This window comes from Microtus oregoni, unplaced genomic scaffold, assembly GCF_018167655.1.
Source record: "Microtus oregoni isolate MIOR12 unplaced genomic scaffold, Mior012 000033F_ref0000390, whole genome shotgun sequence".
In the NCBI taxonomy this organism is placed as follows: domain Eukaryota; kingdom Metazoa; phylum Chordata; class Mammalia; order Rodentia; family Cricetidae; genus Microtus; species Microtus oregoni.
This window is the reverse complement of record NW_024543092.1, coordinates 18,661,624-18,683,279: the sequence shown is the minus strand read 5'-3', so window position 1 is coordinate 18,683,279 and position 21,656 is coordinate 18,661,624. Positions and strand designations below refer to the sequence as shown.

General features: G+C 44.7%; 1 protein-coding gene across 2 annotated transcripts in view; it reads left to right on the top strand.

Annotated features, from left to right (window-relative positions):
* Nucleotides 1–21,656, top strand: part of Agpat4 (1-acylglycerol-3-phosphate O-acyltransferase 4) — a 100,983-nt gene that overhangs the window by 25,086 nt on the left and 54,241 nt on the right. For both annotated transcript variants that reach the window (XM_041679945.1, XM_041679946.1), the window contains exon 2: nucleotides 8,503–8,764. In XM_041679945.1, coding sequence (XP_041535879.1) covers nucleotides 8,587–8,764 — 178 coding nt within the window. In that variant the 5' untranslated portion in view covers nucleotides 8,503–8,586. The remainder of the gene's footprint in view (nucleotides 1–8,502; nucleotides 8,765–21,656) is intronic.

Genomic DNA, 21,656 nt, shown 5'->3' with positions numbered 1-21,656 from the left:
TTGGACTCAGCAAACTTTAATAATACATAGTCCAGGCTTGGGAGATGTCTCAGTAGGTAGGATGTTTGTTGCTCAAACATAAGGACCTTGTGTTTGGTACCCATATCAAAAGGTGGGCATACAGCATGTATCTGTAACCCCAGCTCCAGGAGGGTAGAGAAGGGAGACCCTCAGGGTTTCACTGGCCAGTCAGTCTAGGTAAGCAGGGCTTTCTGGTTCAGTACAAGATCCTATCTGAGAAAATAAGCCGGAGACTTTCTGAGGGACCTCTGACTTCTGCAGGCACTCACACCGTACACCCGTACACCTGTACACCACATGTTATATTATTTCCACTGAGCATCTTTTAAAATAGCTGTTGGCAACGAGACCAGCCAACCGGATTCTGCAGGCTGTGTGTAAATATGGTGGTCAGCACCTGTGAGGGTCCAGACCTCAGGGAGGTGGGGAGAGCAGGGTCAGGGTCAAAGACCGTAAACATCCTGCTTGGAAGACAGGCACCTCTGGGATGCTCTGGGACTGCCAAAGGACTGCTCAACTCACCACCATCCTATCTCAGACATGGGACCAGTGATGGGAATTTGGAGCAGTCCTGTGAGGCGGAAGAAGTTCATGGTGAAGTTGCCCATCTAGGGCCTCTTGTCTTACAGGGAATGTCACAGTGATTGACACCAGGAGGCCTGGTCCACATCTGGCCCTGCCTCGACCCTCCATTTAACCTTTTCCCCTTAGCTGGGCTATGGACATCTGTTTGTTCATGCAGTCAGAGGATGCTTTTCCCCTCATGACTTCATGTGACAATGGGAGAATGGGATCCATTTGTGGTAGGGGTCTGACCTCACCAGCTTCTGTTTGGAGAACCTGGGATGTTTCCATCTGAGAGCTCCTGTCTCATACAATTTCAAGCTTCCAAAGACCCAGCAAACATTTAACACTATTCCCTCATCTGCCTTGGGGGTTCACAGCTGTAATCCCTGCCTCAGGGAGGTGGAGATATGAAGACTACTTAGTGAGTTCCTGAGCTCAGTGTGAGACCCTTCTCAAGGAAAAAGAAAGCAAGGGTCCTGGGGGCAGTCCAGCAGATGGAGGTGCTGTCATAGAAAAGTCTGACCCGCCCTCCCATCCCCAGGGCCCTGTACAGGATGGAGAATGATCTCACTGACTCATCCTCTGAACTCCACCTGAATAGTCAGATCCTCCCCTCCCCCCATGTCCCCATCAGAAAAAGAAAGATAATCTTTCTGCCTCTATTTTTCTCCTCTTATCTGTTTTTCTGAGTTTTCATTTCCTTGAATATAAAGCTTTATTCCTGTAAGCATCTCAGAACTATTAAATATAAACAAAGATTTTGTAGGCTGCTGCTCGTTTGTTCCCCGCTGCTTAGACCCGAAATAGAAATAATCACTTAGACCTGAAATAATCACACAGAAACCATATAATTTAAATCACCGATTGGCCTATTAGTTCTAGCTTCTTATTGGCTATCTCTTACATCTTAATTTAACCCATTTCTATTAATCTGTGTTTTGCCATGTGGCTGTGGCTTACCAGCAAGATTCCAGCTTATCTGTCCCTGGTGGTGGCAACATGACATCTCCCTAACTCCACCTACTTTCTCCCAGCATTCAGTTTAGCATCTCCCTCCACCCCCTGGCTCTGTTCTGCCCTATCACAGGCCCCCAAACAGCTTCTTTATTAACCAATGGTATTTACAGCATACAGAGGGGAATCCCACATCACAAAGATGTATATTTTCTGTGTCCTATGTTTTTACCTTCCTGTAGCTAGATCCTGGAGAAGGGTGAAGGCTGTTCATTAGAGGACAGAATGAAGCCCAGAATGATTTATGGGCTCCGTGGTTGGCCATTCTTTAATGGACATCATGTACCATACAGAGGATTTGGACAGTGTCCTATTCTATGAAATTTTAAAACAAGCTAATTTTATGTAAGACTCTGCCAAATCATTAGACAATGATGGTATTTTAATTGAAGAATATTTTGGTTCAAGATGGACCTGTGGACAGTTAAATTCAGTCTAGAACACTTTTTCTCTGTGTCGTTTTTTGGGCCTTAGGCCAACACCCTTGCAGAGATTCTAAAACCTGAACCTAGCCTGTTTGTCAAGACTAGCCAGCCCACTTGGGCTTGCAGACTCCTTGCCATCTCTGCGGAGAATGGCTAAACTCCTCCAGCTGACATGCATCTAGTGATCAGAATGCTCTGTACCCCAAAACAACTTCACTCATTCCTGCCAGGATGGCGCCACTCCCCTCCGCACTAACCCTGGCTGTTCTCTGCCCCACAGGCCACCAACACTGGCCTAGAAACTGAATCTGTCAACTGCCCCTACTTTAGCTGCTTCTGCAATTGCCAGCCGTTGAAGCTGCACTTGCTCTCATTTATCTGGTCCCTCGGGCCTCCTTGAGGACTTTTTCTGCAGGCAGTGTTGTGGAAGGGTTTGGAATGGACCTGGTAACTTAACCTTTGTCCATTCTTCCTGAGGTGGGCACCTGGGGCCAGGCTCCAGGCAGGCTGGCGTGCACAAGCAAGGCATGCATATATGTAGAGGTGAGAGTACGCACGTATGTGGGATGTGTGCTATATGTGGACAAGTATGTGCGTGCATGTGTGTTTGATGTGTACATTCCTATAGTATGTGAAGGCATGTATATGTGGGATGCATTGTGCTATCTGCTGTTGACATTCTGGCTGGGCCTTTGGTGTTCTTGCTCCAGTAATTTCAGAAATGTAATTCTGTGTAACTTTGCACCCTTTGTCATTTCATACCACAGTGAAAATGTATCCTTCCCACTGCAAATCTGCTGCAGGACAGTTTACCTTCTACTTGAGACGGATCACCAGGGGCTGGTCTGATCGATCGAGTAGTAGGAAGATGTTTAGGGCCCTGCATGTGCTTAATTGCAAGAGGACAAGGGAGCTTGTGCTCCCATGGAAGCCATGGGTGCCACTGTGCCTCAGTTCCTTCAGAATGGAGCATTATAGTGAAAACAAATGAGCTTTGTTTGAGCTTCAGCTTCCTTGTTCTCTCTGTGCATCTTGTACAGTGCTCTGGAGATGGAGCCTCAAAGGTCCTCAGGTGATGGTGATGGTGCTGCTGGTGCTGGGCTGGCATGGGACTTCCAACAATTCTTTTTTGTTTGTTTGCTTTTTTGTTTGTTTTTTTGAGACAGAGTTTCTCTGTGAAGTTCCTGGAACTTTCTCTGGAGACCAGGCTGGTCTTGAACTCATAAAGATCGGCCCATTTTTGCCTCCCAAGTGCTGAGATTACAGGCATGCCCATTATCGCCCAACCAAGTTCACCAATTCTTTTTTTTTTTTTTTTTTTTTTTTTTGCTTTTTCGAGACAGGGTTTCTCTGTGGCTTTGGAGCCTACCCTGGAACTAGCTCTGTAGACCAGGCTGGTCTCGAACTCACAGAGATCCGCCTGCCTCTGCCTCTCGAGTGCTGGGATTAAAGGTTCACCAATTCTTATAGGTTGATTTGCTTAGAACACAGGAAGGGGTTTGGCCTCTCTAAGCACCTGGCCTAATTGGGTGCTAAGGCATGAGTGATAGATAGATAGATAGATAGATAGATAGATAGATAGATAGATAGATGATATATAGACAGATAGATGATAAATAGATAGCTCTGTAATGTGTAATAAATAGACAGATGATAAATAAATGGATAGTAGATATAGATAAATAGATGATAGATATAACATGTGCAATAGAGAGATAGATAGACAGACAGGCAGATGATGGGTGGGTTGTGGGAGGGTGAGTGGATGGAGGACTTTAAAATGAAACTGTTGCCTCCTGATCCTAGTTTGGACTCGGCCTCTCCTGCCTGTGGTTGTCCTCACGCTTTCTTCACAGCTGCAGATCCTGGATGAGGCAGAGGGTGTAGCTCTCCTGTTTGCTTCTGCTCTGTCTCTGTCTAGAGAAGGGTACAGTTCAAACTCTTCTATCTGCTTAAGCATCCGTAACATGTCAAGACTATGAAGGTCATGTGTATGTGTGTGCACTTGTATAGCTCACTGTCTGTAAACTCCATGCTAGTGTGCTACCTAAGGAATCCAACGAGTTGGTGGCTTCCGCTGGTTTGCACTTTAATGTCCAATTAAAGTTAACAAAGGAGATAAAGTCACGTGAATTGTATAAAATTTTATTTATTTTTTTCTTTTATGTGGGTGTTTTGTGTGTGTGTGTGTGTGTGTGTGTGTGTGTGTGTGTGTGTGTATGATGTGATGTGCACACGGTGCCTGCAGAAGCCAGAAGAGGGCATCAGAATCTCTAGAATGGGAGTTACAGATGCTTGAGAGTTACCATGTGTGTGCTGGGACTTGAACCCGTGGAGAACGAGCAACATGACCTGCTTTGAGACACACTGAGGAGATGCCAACACCTAAGTAAGATGGATGGAGGAGCTAAGAGGAGGAAGAGTCTACCCACAGCCCACAGCTTCCCCTTGCTACTTCCTCCTTGCTTTCTTGCCTTATTGGAAGTGAGAGAACTTCCGTGTTGCAGGCATCATGCTAGTATATCAGACATGCTATTCTCCTCATCCTCAGAACTGCCTGGGTTAGATAGAGCCACTCTGATTTCTCAGAGAGGAACTTAGAGAAATGGCCAAGCTTGGATTTGTGTCTAGGCTGCCAGGATCACTGGTTTACAGTGCCCCGTGCCATGGTGCCCTGTGCACACTGTGGAACTTGGGTTTCCATAGTCCCAACTTCTTCATATTCCAGGATTCCCTTGTTACTAACTGGTGGATGATCCCTCCTTTCTTCTCAGTTAGTAGGCAGCATGCTCTTCCTCCCTCACAGACATGTGGGTGCCTCCCCTCACCCTGCATGTTTGTCAATAACCACATCAACCTCCGAGAGCTGGGATAGGGATCGGTCAAGCTCTGTTCCTGCAGGACAGGTCTCATTCATTTGGCAGAGAAAAACAGAAAATCACAGAACTAAGCCATAACTCTCCCACCAGTTAAGGCACTATTAGTAGATGGTTGTGGATTGATCATAGAGTAGAGGTGAGTTCTATTGCTCTGTGTGTCTGTCTATAGTCTATCACTTATTATGAATCATCTATGTCTTTAACCTATCATCTATATATCTATTTATCTTCCTATTTACCCTTTATTGCCTATCATTTATCTACTACCTATGAATCTATCATCTATTTGTAAGTCTATTTTTGATCAATGACCTATCAATCTATCTACCTATCCTTGACCTATCATCTATAAGTTACTACTTTACTATGAATCTGTTATCTATCTATCTATCTATCTATCTATCTATCTATCTATCTATCCATCCATCTATCTTTCATCTATCATCTCTCTCCTTTCAACTGCCTCATGCTGGTTCATACATGGGGAAACTGATGGCTGAAGAGGTTAAGCCACCATCACTGTGTTGATCAATGCATCGTTATTTACAAAGTTATGACGTAGATACAACTTCATTGTTATGGTTGGTCTCTGAATCCCGTAGGTTATCGTTTGGATCTTCTGAGAAGTAGTGTACAATTCTGTCTCTTGCCTCGTCTGATCACAGACTGTCTAAGTGGCTTGGCTGGGGGGCTTTTCTACAAAGTCTAAGGACTTCCAAGTGGAAAGAAAAACAGGCAAAGAATCTTACAGTATTTTCTCTCTAGCTGTTTTCATCTCCGCTCTGGTATTTATACCATATTTTCTCAGCCTGATGTGAAACTGGCTAGTTGCCACATTAGAAGAGAAAGTTCTTTTTAATTCAGAATGGCAGGTCCCCCATTTATCTGGGATTAAAATTCATATCTTTTCCACACCAGACATACCCGATACCTCTCTAATGATTTAGTGTTCTCTCTTGCTCTCTCTCTCTCTCTCTGCTTCCCTCTCCCTCTCTCTCTCTGTTCTTCAGGTGATATCATGACTTATTTTGCTTTTGTTTTTCAATCAAGTTTTGATGCATCTCTATAATCAAATACTAGAACCTGGATGATGTCTCAAGAAAAAAAAATTACCTAATTTTCTGTGCTGGAGGTTCTAAAGCATGCTGCTTGCTTCTCTCTGGCTTTTGGTTGTCTTAGTTAGGATTTCTATTGCTGTGATAAAGCACTGTGACCAGGCATCTAAAGCATCAATCTTTGGTGGTTTATTCAGACCATGGAAGCCAAATTAAGTTCCACAGAGCCAAGAAACATTATCTCCCTTAAAATTTTGATTAAAATGGAGTAGCCATGGTAGATCACAGCTTCAAATCCAAGCTACCCAGGGAAACCCCAAGTCTATACCCATACCCATACTGAGAGTGCGGGGCCTGTGAGGCATAGGACGGGCCATGTCTGCTAGGCCAAGCTAACTGCTAAGAAATTGGACCTGCTCTCCCCCTGCATTTCTTTCCTTCCGGAAAGGTGTGGGAATTGCACAGGACTGCAGGTGTCTCCCTGAAATCCTTATGATGTAGGAAGGTCATATGTCAATCTGTTTATTTCATTGGTTAATAAAGAAACTGCCTTGGCTTATTTGATAGGCCAGCCCTTAGGTGTGTGGAGTAGACAGAACAGAATGCAGGGAAGAAGGGAAGTGAGCCAGATGCCATGCCTGTCCTCTCCAGGGCAGTGGCCAAGAAGCCAGCGGCCAGGTCAGACATGCTGAATGTTTCCTGGTAAGCCACCACCTCGTGGTGCTATACAGATTACTAAATATGGGTTAAAGCAAGATGTGAGAATTAGCTAATAATAGGCTGAAACTAATGGGCCAGGCAGTGTTTAAATGAATACAATTTGTGTGTTGTTATTTTGGGTGTAAAGCTAGCCGTGTGGGAGCTGGGCAGGAACGCAGCCTGCAGCTCCAACTACATCCTTAGGACGAACCAGCATTCTTCTTGTGCCCTCCTCGTTGTCAAGACCATCTTAAAGTCCGTGCAGATGACCCAAGACTGAGCCCCTGCTCTATCTTCCCACTTGAGTGTCCTTTGTGACTCGGAACTTCACTGCAGACTGCCCTGTCTTTTGCTCTTGGGGGACTGTGTGAGCTGCTGTGCAAAGAAGTATGAGTCAGGAGAGCGCCCTCCTCTCCCATGGGCAGAACAGCCTGGACAGGTGCAGAAGAGGGACTGAAGCCCTAAAGTCAGCTACCAATTGCCATAATCTTATGGAGGTCACCCAGCCTAGGAACTGCCCCTTTCCTTGCTCTGGAAAATGGTTCAGTTGGTAGAGTCCTTGCCTAGGCTTGCCTTAAGCCCTGGGTTTCATCCCCAGAACCACATGAATCTGGTGTATAGCACACACCCGTGATCTCAGCATTCAGGAGGTGAGAGCAAAAGGGTCAGGAGTTCAAGGTCACCATTCTTGGCTACTCAGAGTTTGAGGTCAGCCTGGGGTACATGAGACCCTGTCTGAAAACAAAAGCCTCAACTCATAGGTTTACTAGGCATCTAGGATAAGCTAACATATGTGAGCATCTACAGATCGGTGGTCATGCTAAGCTAACAGATGTGAACACCTATAGATCGGTGGTAATGCTAAGCCAACAGATGTGAATATCTACAGGTTGGTGGTCATGCTAAGCTAACAGATGTGAACATCTACAGATCGGTCATCTTTTGCATGATAACAAGTTAGCAATTCTAACCTCTGCCAAATGTGAGGAAGTTTTTCCTAAAGCTTGAGGCTTCCTTGGAAGTCTGCAGTCATCTTGGCTCCTGGGAGAAGCGAGCCCGCCTTCACCCTTTCTTCCAGGGCCCTTTCTGCCGAACTGTGAGGTCATTTTATCCTTTTTGTTCCAGACCTGGAGACTGCTTAATGGCATTACACGTCTGGACTCTCTGTGCTGGCAGAGTTACTTTCTGATTTAACAACTCTTATGGGGTGGGTGCCATATACCTGTACAAATTACATATGTATGTATAGGCATACAGTACACTGAGGATCGGCCTAAGGTACTGGGAGTGAAGATGAACCCCCAATTAGGACAGTAGACAACTTACGGCAGATTGAGCTGTCCACTGTGAACTAGTCTAAGGCTCTTGAGGGTAGAGACAAGCCCAGCTGTGTCCCCTAATACTGTCCAGGGTCATCTTGAATTCTGGAAAGTCCAGCTAGCAGGGAGTGGTGAGGTGAGGTCTGTAGGAAAGCAAGCAGAGGAAAATGGGGAAGGGCTGGGCAAGGCTGTGTTGCCTGAGAAGGCCCAAGCAGGGGCCACTCAGTGTGAGTCTGGGAATCTATGCCACCATGGCTGCTGTTTGAATAGCAACTTAAATGATCTTGATCTAGTCGTTTCATTTTTCCAGGCCTGGGACTGGCCCCAGAGGCTGCTGGGAGGATTAACGGGAACACGGTCCTAACAGGGCCTAGACTGACCAACAGGAAGCAATGCCATAGCGATGCCTACTAGACAGAAATGAGTCAGCTTTTAGCTTCCGGTGTCTGCTCTTCCTGGAAGCGGGTTCTCTAATATAAAGCACACCATGCTGGTGCTAATGTATAACATTTCTGTGTTTCAGCCGCTTTCCTGAGCCCCGGCTCTCTCTCGCTTCTGGAACTATCCCACCATCCACATTTCTCTACTTTGAGAACTCCCCCTCGTCATGGACCTCGTCGGGCTGCTGAAGTCCCAGTTTCTGTGCCACCTGGTGTTCTGCTATGTGTTCATCGCCTCGGGGCTCATCGTCAACGCCATCCAGCTGTGCACACTGGTCCTCTGGCCCATCAACAAGCAGCTGTTCCGCAAGATCAACGGCAGACTGTGCTACTGCGTCTCTAGCCGTAAGACCCAATCGGCACCCTTCGCGCTTGCTTCCTCCCCGAGATGGGAGGCGCGGCTTCTGGTTCCTCACAGGCATTCCCCTAGGCTGGCACGCTAGGCTGGGCTGCTGTGTCTTGCTCTTGGTTGCTTTAGATTTGAAATGCCCATTCTGTCCCCACTCTACAAAAATTGTCCTGCCCGTGAGAAATGCCAATAGCACAAACAAAGCTAAGCAGCCACGAAGGGCGAACTGGGAACGGTAGATATACCTCCTATAGCCGCTTCTCCCGCTCTCCTCCTCAGAAGTGAGTGGTCTGTTTCTGCTTAGTTATCCTGATTAAAATAGAATTAATCTATGGCTGGTGTGCACCCGAGAGCGGTGGGCTCTCTCTGGGTGGCAGCCTTGGTTCGCAGTGCTACGAGTCAAGTATACATGTATCTTTAGAAACTAGATGCCAAAGAACCATATTGCTCTCATCCTTGCTTTTGGTTTTTCCTTCTTATTTTGTGATCATCATAGACATATTAGACAGCTAATCTAATAATGGCTGTTGTCGTAAGCCACACTTGGGGGGGACGTCTCTCGCAGTCCAGCCATAACAGGTTTGTGCATTCCAGCGTAGGGGCGTGAGGATTAGAAACATTAGGTAGGAGGAACAGAGATATGAGAGAAACACAGACATAGGAGAGTACCAGGAGGGCAACTTAGTGGCTACTGAATACTGAATTAGCCCACGTTTAATTTTCGTATGCTTTCATACCCCAATACAAAATAGGGGAAGAAGGCGGAAATACTCTTTAACGTGACACAAAGTATAACAATACTTGAGACATCAAGCCATTATTTCCTGAGTAAAGCATTTTGATGTTTTGGGCAGAATATGTAAAGAATACATCTTAGACAAAGTATCCTATAGGCAGTTACTTCCTATGTCAAACTTCCTATTTTAAAGTGAAGGAGCAGAAATAGGATGAATCCTCTGACCTTTGGTCAGGCTGAAGCAGATCCCCCACTATGGGCCATCTTAATGTCCAAAACACCAAGTAACCACATCCTAGGTCAGAGTTTCTGTTTTGTAGCCACACCCATTGTCAACAACCTTGAAAGAGCAAAAATAAGCTCAGACTTTCTGACCTCCAGGCAGGGTGGGACAAGCTCAAATCTGTGGGCCCTCACAGGCTGTCTCTCAATGGAAGTTTCAAGAACCCAATAGTTGTCCGTTCCATGAGACGGGCTGTCTCAGCTGGTCTTCAGTATATGTCAGACTCCCCATAAAGCAGGCTCAAGGCTCTGATGCCAGTGAGGGAACGCCGCAGCAGCAGGATAGATGAACTTGCCAGCGAGAAGGAGGGCAAGCAAGCAAAGAGCAAAAGCCGCCTTCTTCCATGTTCTTTGTGTAAGCTGCCATTGAGAAGTGTGGCCAGATTTAGGATGGGTCTTCCCACCTCAAAAGATTTAAGGTGGGTCTTCCTATTTCAAAAGATTCAAATAACAAAAAATCCCTCAAAGGTGTGCCCAACTGTTGGGTTTTTAGTTAATTCCAGACATAGTTGAGAACCAAGAATCATTGGAATACAGTATTGTAGCCAGGAAACTGATGTTCATAGAAACCATCAAACATGCTTAGCTTTCTTTCATCAGTGTGTGTGTGTGTGTATGTGTGTGTGTACATGTGTGTGCATATGTGTGTGTGTGTTTATGCTAAGCTGTTTGAAGCATAACTCATTTGGCCAGAGCTTCCACAATTGAAAGCAAGGTTGCAGTATATTGCAACATGTAGTGATGAGTTTTGTTGCTGATAAACACTGAGCTCATATTGTTCCTTCAACTAGAAAATACTGTTTTATTATCAGTTATGTATGCGGCTGAAAATACATTCAAAATGTGGGCCCTGTTGGTCAAGCCAAGCAATGAAACTATCTCTGTAGCCTTAGATTATGGCCAAGAGACAAAACTATTATCTTTCCAAAACAACAAAGAACAATGAAGTTACACTTAAACATCCTGCTTAAAACAGTAAGTCCTCTATTGGAGTTTTTTATTTCATTTTTTTGATTTTGAGACAGGGCGCCACTATTACAGTTAAAATAGTTTTGAACTTGATAATCTTCCTTCCCTGACTTTTGAAAATTGGGATTCCAGCCATGTGTTACTTACTGTAGGCAGAGACTGCTTGTTTGTTTCCTGGCAGCTCCAAAACAAATAATCACACAGAAAACTGTATTAATTACAACACTGGTTAGTCTATTAGTTCAGGCTTCTTATTAACTAACTCCTAATCTTAAATGAACCCATTTCTATTAATCTGTGTATTGCTATGAGTCTGTGTCCTACCGGGTAAGGTTCTGGCGTATTTCTCCTGGCGTCTCCCTGACTCTGCCTAATCTCTCTCTATATCTCTGTTCAGATTTCCCACCTGGCTATATTCTGTCCTACCATAGGCTGTGGTAATAAAACATATTCACAGCATACAGAGGGGAATCCCACATCATGTTACCATGTCCAACTTTATAGTCTAAACTTGTAAACTTTATTATCTTCCAGCGTGTGCATGTCTGTGTGCACATATGTGCACGTGAGTATAGATGTCCACAGAGACCACAAGATCCCATCAGATTCATTTCTGGTTTGTTTTTTTTTTCTTTTTTGTAGTTATCAATGTCATTGTCTGATTTTGGTGTTACAAGAGTGCTGGCTTGATAGAATAAATATGGAAGGGTTTCTTCTATTTTGGTTTTTTGTTTTGTTTTCCTTTGTAATTTGAGAATAAACAGTGTCAGTTCTTTAAAAGCTTGGTAAATTCCACAGTGAAGTGTTTGGTCCCAGAATTTTCCTCCTCAGGAGACTTCTGTCAGGTTCTCTCTTGCAGTTCATTGTTTTGTTTTTTTTTTTTTTTTTTTTTTTTTTGGTTTTCTGTGTTTATATAGTTCACTTTTAGTACGTTATATGTACCAGAAATTTAGCCGGTTCTTCTAGGTCATCCAAGTTGTTGGCATCTAGTTCTTCATAGCAATCCCTATGACCTTTTGTTTCTGTGGCATCCATTTTAGTGTCTCATTTTTTCCTCCCTGCTTTTAATTATTTTTTGTCTTCTGTTTTGCTCAGTTAGGGGTGCACCCTGTGTTTTGTTTTGTAAAACAAACCCAGTTTTGTTTCATTTATCTTTCCTATTCTATTCATTTTGTTTATGTCTTCTCTGATCTGTTACTTCTCTTCTGCTAAGTTTAGGTTTGTTTTGTTCTTGTTTTTCTAGCTCCCTGGTTTGTATCATTGTGTTGTTCACCTGAGTTTTTCCTCCAGATGTGATGCAGGTGCTTGTTTCTGTAAGCTTTGCCTCTTGGTTCAGCTTTGAATTCATCCCGAAAGGTTTACTTTGTTGTGTTTCCACTTTTACTTGTTTCAAGCAATTTTGAATATTCTTTTTGATTTCTTCATCAACCCATTGATTGCTCAAGGGCATGCTCTTCTTTTTCAAACTGTCTTTATTTATTGTTCTTGGTTGTATGGGTGTGCTCTAGCTATGGCTGGCGGTAGGAGTCAGCTCTCCTCTTCCTCCTTGAGACAGGGTCTGCCTTGTTGCTTCTTGCTGCTGCATAGTGCACTCATGCTTGCAACTGAGCTTTCCTGAGATTCTCAGGTCCCAGCTTCCTGCCTCACTGTAGGAATCCTGGGTGGGTCCCTCCGGCTGGCTTTCTTTTGTGTGTTCTGGGGCCTCAGCTCTGGCACCTGACTGGCATAGCCAGTGTTCTAAGCTGCTCTTTTTCATGGTGAGCTATTTCATTGGCCCAAGGTCATGCCACTCAACTCCCTTTAGTTTATATCGTTTCTAAACTTATTATTGTTGAGTTCCAGTTTTATTGTGTTGTTACTAGAGAAGATTTATGATATGGCTGCAATGTGTTCAAGCTTATCGGCCCTTCTTTGTTTTCGGCCTACCTTTCACACAGGATCTTGCTATATGTCCAACGCTAGCCTTCAGTTTGAAATCTTTCTGCCTCAGCTTCTGAGTGCTAGGGTTACAGGTCTGCATGGCCACACCAGGTTGTGGCATGTTTTATGCCTAACAAATGCTCTGTCCTTTTTTTTTTTTTTAAAAATACATTTTATTATTTATTTATGTGTATATGTATACCTGTGTGAATGCAGGTACCCCGGCAAAGGCCCAAAGAAAGCATCCCGTTCCCAGGAACTGCAGTTATAGATGTTGGTGAGCTACCACATGGGTGCTGGGAATCGAAATCAGCTACCTGTAGGAGCAGTCAGTGCCCTGGGCTGTCTCTCCAGCTGCTTGAACAATTTTTTGTATGTTGGCATTTTTAGCCATTGCATGAAACACTCCCTGAGTGTAAATGGACCTCTATGTGATCGATAGTATATTTTAATTTTAGTGTTTCTTCACGAACTGTTTTTGTTTGGTTCTGTTTAGGTGGTCTATCCACTGACCAAAGTGGGGAGTTGAAGTTCTGATCTGTTACTGCCTAGAGTCAACTTCAACCTTTAGACAAGACAGTGTTTGCTTTGTACACTTGAGTGTTCCAGCAATGGGTGCACATGTTTTGAATTTACAGTGCTTATTTCTTGTTTTGGTTGATCGTCTACAGTGGCCTTTTGGCCTTTTATGACTTAAAATTTATCTCACCTGATATACATACAGCTGTTCAGCTCTCCTTCTGCACGATGCTTGTGATCCTGTCCTTCAGTTGCAGTCTACATGTATCTTTGATAGTGACGTGAGTTTCTTGTAGGCAGCATATCATTGTTTGTCTTTCTTCTTGTTTTACTTTTTATTTTTAAAATACCCATGAGCATTTTAGTAATAAAAACTAATAGTGCCAAGTTAATGCTGTTTGGTTTTTGTCCATTTTACCAGTCTCAATCTTTTTCTAAAAAATTTTATATGCATGGGTATTTATTATGCCTATACAGCATGTGTGTCCTTGATGCCCACATAGGCCAGATGAGAGTGTCAGATCCCCAGGCCTGGAGTTATAGACATTGTGAGCCATCGTGTGGGTGCTGGCAACTGAACTGGGAACAGTAACTTAACCCCTGAGCCATATTTCCAGCCCAAGAATAGTATTCTTGGTTGGCATTTTTTATTCTTTTAGGAATGTGGAAGTCATTCTCTTCTGGGCTAGATAGTGTCACTGAGAAGTCTGCTGCCATTCTGTTGGGAATTCCCTCACATGTGACGCTTCTTTTTCTATTTATCTGTCTGTCTATTTTGTTGTTTTTCCGAGATAGAATTTATCTGTTTATCTTTGGCTCTCCTAAAACTCACTCTGTAGCCCAGGCTGGCCTCAAACTCAGAAATTGCCCTGCCTCTGTCTCCTGAATGCTGGGATTAAAGGCATGCACCACCACTGCTCAGCTTTTCCTTTTATTTTTGAAAGTCTCTTTGTCTTGCACTTGTGTTAGTTGCCTGTGATATTCCTCAGAGAACATCATAAGTTGTTGGGGAATATTATTTTAAGGTGTGTTACTTTTGTTTATGCTGTAGAACATTTGTTTAATGACGTAAAGATGTGCTGCTTTTGTTTATGCTGCATTTGTTAACTCTGTGAAGCTGTGATTTGTTGCCTGTCCAAAACACCTGATGGGTCTAATAAAGAGCTGAACAGCCAATAGCGAGGCAGGAGCAATGATAGATGGGGTGGCAGGCAGAGAGAATAAATAGAAGGGGAACAGAGGAAGAAGGGGAGAAATGAGAGAACAAGGGGAAGAGGACATCAGGGGCCGGCCGGCCAGTCTCCAGCCACCGAGTAAGCGCGAAAGTAAGATATACAGTAAGAAAAGGAAAACGCCCAGAAGCCAAAGGTAGATGGGATAATTTAAGAAAAGCTGGCTAGAAATAAGCTAAGCTAAGGCCGGGCATTCTTAAGAATAAGCTTCTGTGTGTGATTTATTTCCCCAAGGACCAAAAGCGTAAAGAGAAAGAATAAAAAACAACCAACAACAAGTCCTTTGAGGGTCCTGCCATCTGGATGCTCATACATATTTTTTTCCAAATTTAGCTCCAATTTTAATATTTTATTGTATAGATTGTGTGCTACCTCGTCTCTTCTGGCTAGAGCACCTTTTGTCTGAATATTTGCTTTCTGATGTTACAACTGTCTCATGTGCTTTTCTTTGTCTAGCTGGGTTATAGCAGAAGACCTTTCTAGGTGAACAAATTCTCCTGCTTGGTCTAGTCTCCTGTTGAGGCTCTCAGCTGTTCTCTCATTTGCTTTTGCTTGCTTGCTTTGTAGTTCAATGCTTTCTTCAGCCCTAAAGTTTTTTTTTTTAATATTTTTTTTTTTTTATTTATGATGTATACAATATTCTGTCTGTGTGTATGTCTGCAGGCCAGAAGAGGGCACCAGACCCCATTACAGATGGCTGTGAGCCACCATGTGGTTGCTGGGAATTGAACTCAGGACCTTTGGAAGAGCAGGCAATGCTCTTAACCGCTGAGCCATCTCTCCAGCCCAGCCCTAAAGTTTTTTATTTTACATACTAATCCCAGTTTCCCCTCCCTCTCCCCTCACCTTCCCCCCCACATCTGCTCCTCAGAGATGGTAAGGCCTCCCATGGAGAGTCAGCTGAATTCTGTTGTATCACCAAGTTGAGGAAGAACCAAGGCACTCTCCCTCATGTCTAAACTGAGCAAGGTTTCTCTTCATAGGAAATGGGCTCCAAAAAGGCAGGTCATTCATTAGGGATTGGTCTTGGTCTTACTGCTAGTCAGCCCCTAAGTTTTGTAGAAAGCAGTCCCTGCTGAATTCATCATTCAAGTCATGAGTTGCGATTTTGTTTATTGGGTGAGGGGAGGAGAGAGTGAGTGAATCACACCCTGTGGACCACACTCTCCTTCCCTAGGAAACATGTTGGCTCCTCACAGAGCGCTCACCCCTTTTCCATTCATGCCCCTGCAGAAATGATTGTCCTGCTTGACCTAATGCTCACGAGCTGTGTCTTGGGGAAATCGGGATGGCGCTCATGGGACATCCCAAGACAGCAAGTCTTCAGTATATTTAGATGGCTTACTCTTAATTTCACTCAGCCCTGAAAGGCCAATTGTCTTGAATAGTTAATTCTGGAGTTTCGTTTGAATTTGTTCTGAATATTTTAATTTATTTGTAATGCTAAAAAAAAACCCATTCATCTTTCTTTCTAAATTGTGACTTATTTTAACTTCTACCAGAAATGAGTATATTAAAGTACCCTCCAGATAAATATCTCCATAAGCAATCCCTCTCTCAGACATGAGCCTGAACCTGGCTGCTGACTTCTAGCTCCAATGAGAAGTCTAACTCTTAGCCATCTGTTTGAAATGTGGACAGGGCTCATAACAGTGCTGACAGATACGGCCTCAAACTTGAAATCGGCAGATTTCAGAATCACCTGAAGTATATGCAAGACTTCTAAATGTGATTAAAAAAAAAAAAGTACAACCAGCATTGCTTTGCTAAACCTCATTTCAAATGGATAGCCCTCCCCCTGTTGCAGTGTGGGAAAATATCTTTAAAAATGTAGTCTTCGCCTCAGTCAGCTATCTTCTCTCCCATAATTCTGCAAACCCTTCACACAGCTGCAGTTCCTCCTACTTCTTTAGGCCCTGACGAATATTTCCTTTTTTCTGCACCAGTGTAGATGCCTAAATACTAGAACCACACGAGAATAAAGCTGATGACATGAGAAGGCACGCTATGTGGTACTGGGCTGAATGGGTGTTTATATCCAGTAAGCCATGGACAACAGATTAGAGATTTCTAGTCTTAAAAGTCTGAACCTTCTTGGCATATGTGTAAAACCCTCCCAAGCGAGCATCAAGCATCAGAATAATCTCAGATGTATTTGTGAATTCCGAGTCGGTGAAGGCAATTCTGAATAAGGGTGGTGGTGTCATATTTTTTCCTCATAAGTATTTTTTGAAATTTACAAAGTAAGGCACATATACAGGATGATGGGATTGCAAGATGGCTGACTAGAAGTGTTTCTCTACAGAAAAGGAGGGAAACTAAGATCAAATAGTTGTTCTCACTGTCTCAGTCACCCCCAGAGTCCTGTGGGGATGTAGGGGTGCACACACAAAATCGGTTTGTAAAGGGATTGAGCTGCATAACACCTTTCTTCAATATACCCCAGAGATTATCTATCCCTAAAGAAAGAGGGACTTTGCCCAGTAAGCAAACAGCCTCAAGACATAAACACCGCGCGCTTGGCCGCTGGAGAGGCATGCAGCCTTTGCAGGGCCCTGCACCCTGTGCAGGAGCTGCGGAGTTACCACACTGCTACATAGTTCTACAGGACTGCCTGTCATAGACCCTGCCTGATGCAGATTCATGCTGCAAAATGCTCCTGAGAAGAGCCCAGCAAGGGTTCTGTGAAGTAACCAGGCAGCTGTCTCCAGCTACTTACTTCATCTTGGCCCTTAAACCAGCCAGGTGGCCCTGTTACCCTCCCACACCACAGGAAGTAGCCGGCTGCCATGCTGAGTAGCTCAGTCCAAAGGCCCCCTGGGAAGCAGACAGGTGGTTGTGTCTACCCAAGCTTCCCCACAGAAAGCAACTGAGATGCCTCCTAATCAGTTCAGCCCACGGAGCCGCCTGGGGAGCAAAGGGTGGTCCTACTCACCCATCTTTGAACCTCTGCCAGGCCGAGCTTGATCTATCATGTGTCCTGGGAGGTAGTCAGGCTGGGCCGCTCACCATTCTATGGCTGGAGTTATCTATCCTTTCTGAGCCAGACACCAGGAAACAGATAGGAAGCCCTCCCTGGGCAGGCCGCCAATCCCCTGCCCCTACACCCCCAGCTCTACTGAAAGGTTCTGCAGAGACACCTTCCCAGCTCAGATCCAGAGATAGGAAACCTTCCTGGCCATCAGCGTGGTCCTCACACACAAAAATGCACATACCCTTCCTACTCGGACAGCTACACACACCTACATGTGTTTATTAACTCCAAAGCCAAGCAACATTACACTCAGGGCAGTCAGCAAACTGTTCCAATTAACAGTTGCATCCCAGAAATCCTACGATCCCTCCCCTTTACCACCCCCCTCCCCCGCCGCCCCCAGCTCAGTCCTCTGTCACTCACACACGCTGCCAGCATTTTTTACAGGTGTCAACTACTGTGCCAGCTTCAGAACAAGGCCAACACAGCCTACTCAAGCTGTACCCCATACATTGTTGGAAGAGTCTTTAATGGCAAAACTGATCTTCCAGATGTGCAAAGGGCAATGTGGGACACAAGATAAAGAAACACAATAAACAAGAGAAATTTTGATGCTCAGGAAACATGGCAACTCTCCTTCCTGTAGACCAGAAAGAAAAAGGGATGAATTGCCTGAAAATAATTCAAAATGGGAGTTATAAAGAAACTCTCAGATTGGGGGAGGGGGAGGGAAATGGGAGGCGGTGGCGGGGAAGAGACAGAAATCTTTAATAAATAAATAAATTTAAAAAAAAAGAAAAAATAAAAAAAATAAAATCAATGAGATACAAAATGATACAGAAAACACATGGGCTAAGAATCACAAGTTGGCCTCTGCTCTTCTCCCTTATCTCTCTTGTTTCTCTTGTCTTCCCCTTGTCCCTTCCCTGTTCTCTCTGTGTCTGCCTGCCTCTCTTGGACTAGCCCTTTCTTTCAGAGTTCATGGGTTCCATCTGATGCATCTGCTTAGATCTCCACAGCGCCCCTATCTGCTATCCCAGTGGTAGGAGCAGAGTCAGGTTTTAATTCATCTTGTTTTCCCCACTTTCTCTGAAAAGCTGCAGAAGGTAAGACTGTAGGACACTCTCCTGGGCTTTGGTTCTCCAGCCGACGGGTCACTATCCGGGCAGCAGCTTGGTCAGCAGAGAGCTGTGCCATGCTGATCTGGCTCACCTTCCTATATATTCTCTCCAAGTTAAGATTAAAGCCTGCTCTTGGAGTCTGTTTCTTCTGGCACATGAATCACTGGGAGCAGAGAATCTGCGGCTCCATCATTTGCAGCTGATCCACTAAGAGATTAAATTGTTTCCCGGGGTTGGACCCTGGTCACATTTCACTAATTGTCATCTTCCATTCCTCTGTTAAATATTCGAGCTCCCTGTTGTCACTAGTGTGTCCTGGGCAGCATCCAGCTCTGACGGAGCTCACGTACCAAAGAGCACAGTGGCCTTGGTGACAGGTAAAGTCTGGACGCTGTAGTCACCAGCAGAACACAGGGAGCAGAGAATGTCCATCTAGCGGCTAGGGCCAAACTCACAGATGATAATTCCTGAGTGATTGGCCTGATGGGGAGTGGGGAGGCTGACTGGTAGGCAGTGCTGTGCCGTCCTGTTTCTAGATTGCTGTGCTGTATAGACAGAAAGTGCTAAGTCAGTCTCGCCCTGTGTGCTGAGGGTGGAAGAGAGTGGAAGGAGCCCACTGAGCAAGCTCCTGGGAGGTGTAAAAGGAAGCTGGTTGTAAGCTGTGGTGGGATGGAGCTGGGATCTCACTGCCTTTGTACTGTGACCTGTGGGTCATGACCCCCTTGATGTGAGGGTCAAATAGCAGATGGGATGGCCTGTATCACATATTTACATTATGATTCATAACAGTAGCAAAAACTACAGCTATGAAGTAGCAACAAAAAATAATTTTATGGTTAGGTTCACCACAACATGAGGAACCGTATTCAAGGGTCTCAGCATTAGGAAGGTTGAGAACCCCTGCTCCAGGGGATCTGTGCTTTTTAATCTCTAGGGAAAGGAGGCTGAGACAGGCTCATCTGAAATTATATTTTCTTTCTTTTTTTTTTCTTACGCTATAAACCTCAAACAAAACCAAATCAGAAAACTTAGTGGTCTTATTAATGTCAGGGGGAAAATGCTTGTGATGAGGACTAAGATGGAACAGCTATTTTTGAAACGACTGAGGAAATAAAACAAAATGTAAACAATCCTCTCCTCAGCCTCAATCCCAGCTCTGGGGCCTGGCTGCTAAGTCCACTGTTCCTGTGCCCGCACAGGAGAGTTCATGAGCTATGCTGCTCCTGGCTTCAAAGGGCTGCTGGCTACAGAGTCCGTCCTGTGTGCAAGTTCACGAGGGAAGGAGAGAGACAACCTGCAGTGTTAGAATGTCAAACAGAATATTCTAAAGATTGTTTAATATGTGTATGTGTGTTTGTGTTTGAATGTTAGTTGCCCACCAGAGTTCACATGCCCATGATGTCAGAAGTATTAGATTCCCACTGGAACTGGGGTTACAGGTGGCTGTGAGCTGCCTTAGGTGGGTGCTGGGGACTGAATCCCGGTCCTCTGCAAGAGCAGTACATGCTTTTAGCCAAGGAGCCCTTTCTATAGACTCTAAACAAAATATTCTGCCTACCTGCCACAGAAACCTCAGTCCAAATGGTAAGACCTCAGTTGCTGGTGGAAGATGCAGAATGAGGTGCTGTGTATAAAATGTTTCCTAAATTGCTTAAAGTCGGGCTGGAGCTAGAGCTCAGTGGGTAGAGTACTTGCCTAGAATGCAAGAGACCCTGGGTTAGATCCTGTGCACTCTCAGAAATCAAGTGTGCTGATGCCTGAGTTCAAGGTCATCCTTGGCTGTAAAACTGACTTGAAATTAGACTAGGGTGGTGTGGAATATTATTTTAATCAGGCAAAGATGTGTTGCGTTTGTTTATGCAGTGGACTATTAACTGTGTAAAGGTGTGTTACATTTGTTTACGCTGCATTTGTTTAACGGTGTAAAGATGTGTTGCCTTTGTTTCACCTTGCCTGACTAAGGCACCTGAGTGGTCTAATATAAAGCTGAACAGCCAATAGTTAGGCAGAAGAGGGATAGGTGGGGCTGGTGGGCAGAGAATCAGTGTGGGGAGGGGGAGGAAATCTAGCCTTGAGAGAAAGAAGACAGGAGAGAGCAAGGGAGAAAGGGAGACACCAGAGGCCAGACAGACGCCAACTAGTGAGACGAACAGACAGGTTTTTCTCTCTGTAGGACGTACAGAGATAAAGGTAAAAAACCCCAAGACAAAACATAAAGAGAAATAGATTAAAATAAAAACTGAACTCAGGCCAAGCGTTCAAAATGAAAAATAAGTCTCCTTACCACGATTTGGGAGCTAGTTGGTGGCTCAAAGAAAAAGCCTGGCACACTAGAGTATGTGAGATCTTGCCTCAAGGAATAAACCAGTAAGGAAGTGGATTTTAAGATGAAGTTTAGAACTCACTGTGCGGGTCAGTTGCTCGAGAAGACTGCGAAAACCTCCCTGTCTTTTTCTTCCTGTTATGGTTTGTTACTTGGGCAACTTTGGAAACTCCATATGTCTGATAGAGGATGGGATGGAACTGACGAGGAGCCCCATGCTTTGGATATAGTGTCTTGTTGTTGTTGTGTTTGATCACAGGAAGGTATTTATACCACCTTTCTGTACCCCAACTCCACGTGACCCTGGAGGTCACTTGTCTCGTGTTTGTCGTCGGCTGATCAGCAGTGGCTGAGCCCGGGAGGAGCAAGTTCTGGCTATCACTTAAGGACTTGCTTGGGTCCTTCCTGGGATAGGTCCATTCTCTTGCCTCGAGCCTCGTGGACACTTAAGGAGTGTCTCAGGGAGGTGGAGCAGGTCTGGGAGAGGCTGTCCTGTTCCTGTCTGAAGGTGGCGCTCAGGGCTCGATGCCTTGCCGATCACAGCCTCAGGAAGGAAATGGCCCTGTGGTGTCTAAAGACACTGGGTTGGTGGTACTGATGCAGGGGACAGAGGGGGTCCAAAATGGATGACCGTAAGAAACAGGAGTCCTTGTCATCCCTAAGGAAGTGGAGTTTTCACCCAGTCAGAGCCCCCAGCACAGTTTTTTTTTTAATTATTTATTTATTATGTGTAGAACATTCTGCTTCCATGTATGCCCACACACCAGAAGAGGGCACCAGATCTCATTACAGATGGTTGTGAGCCATCATGT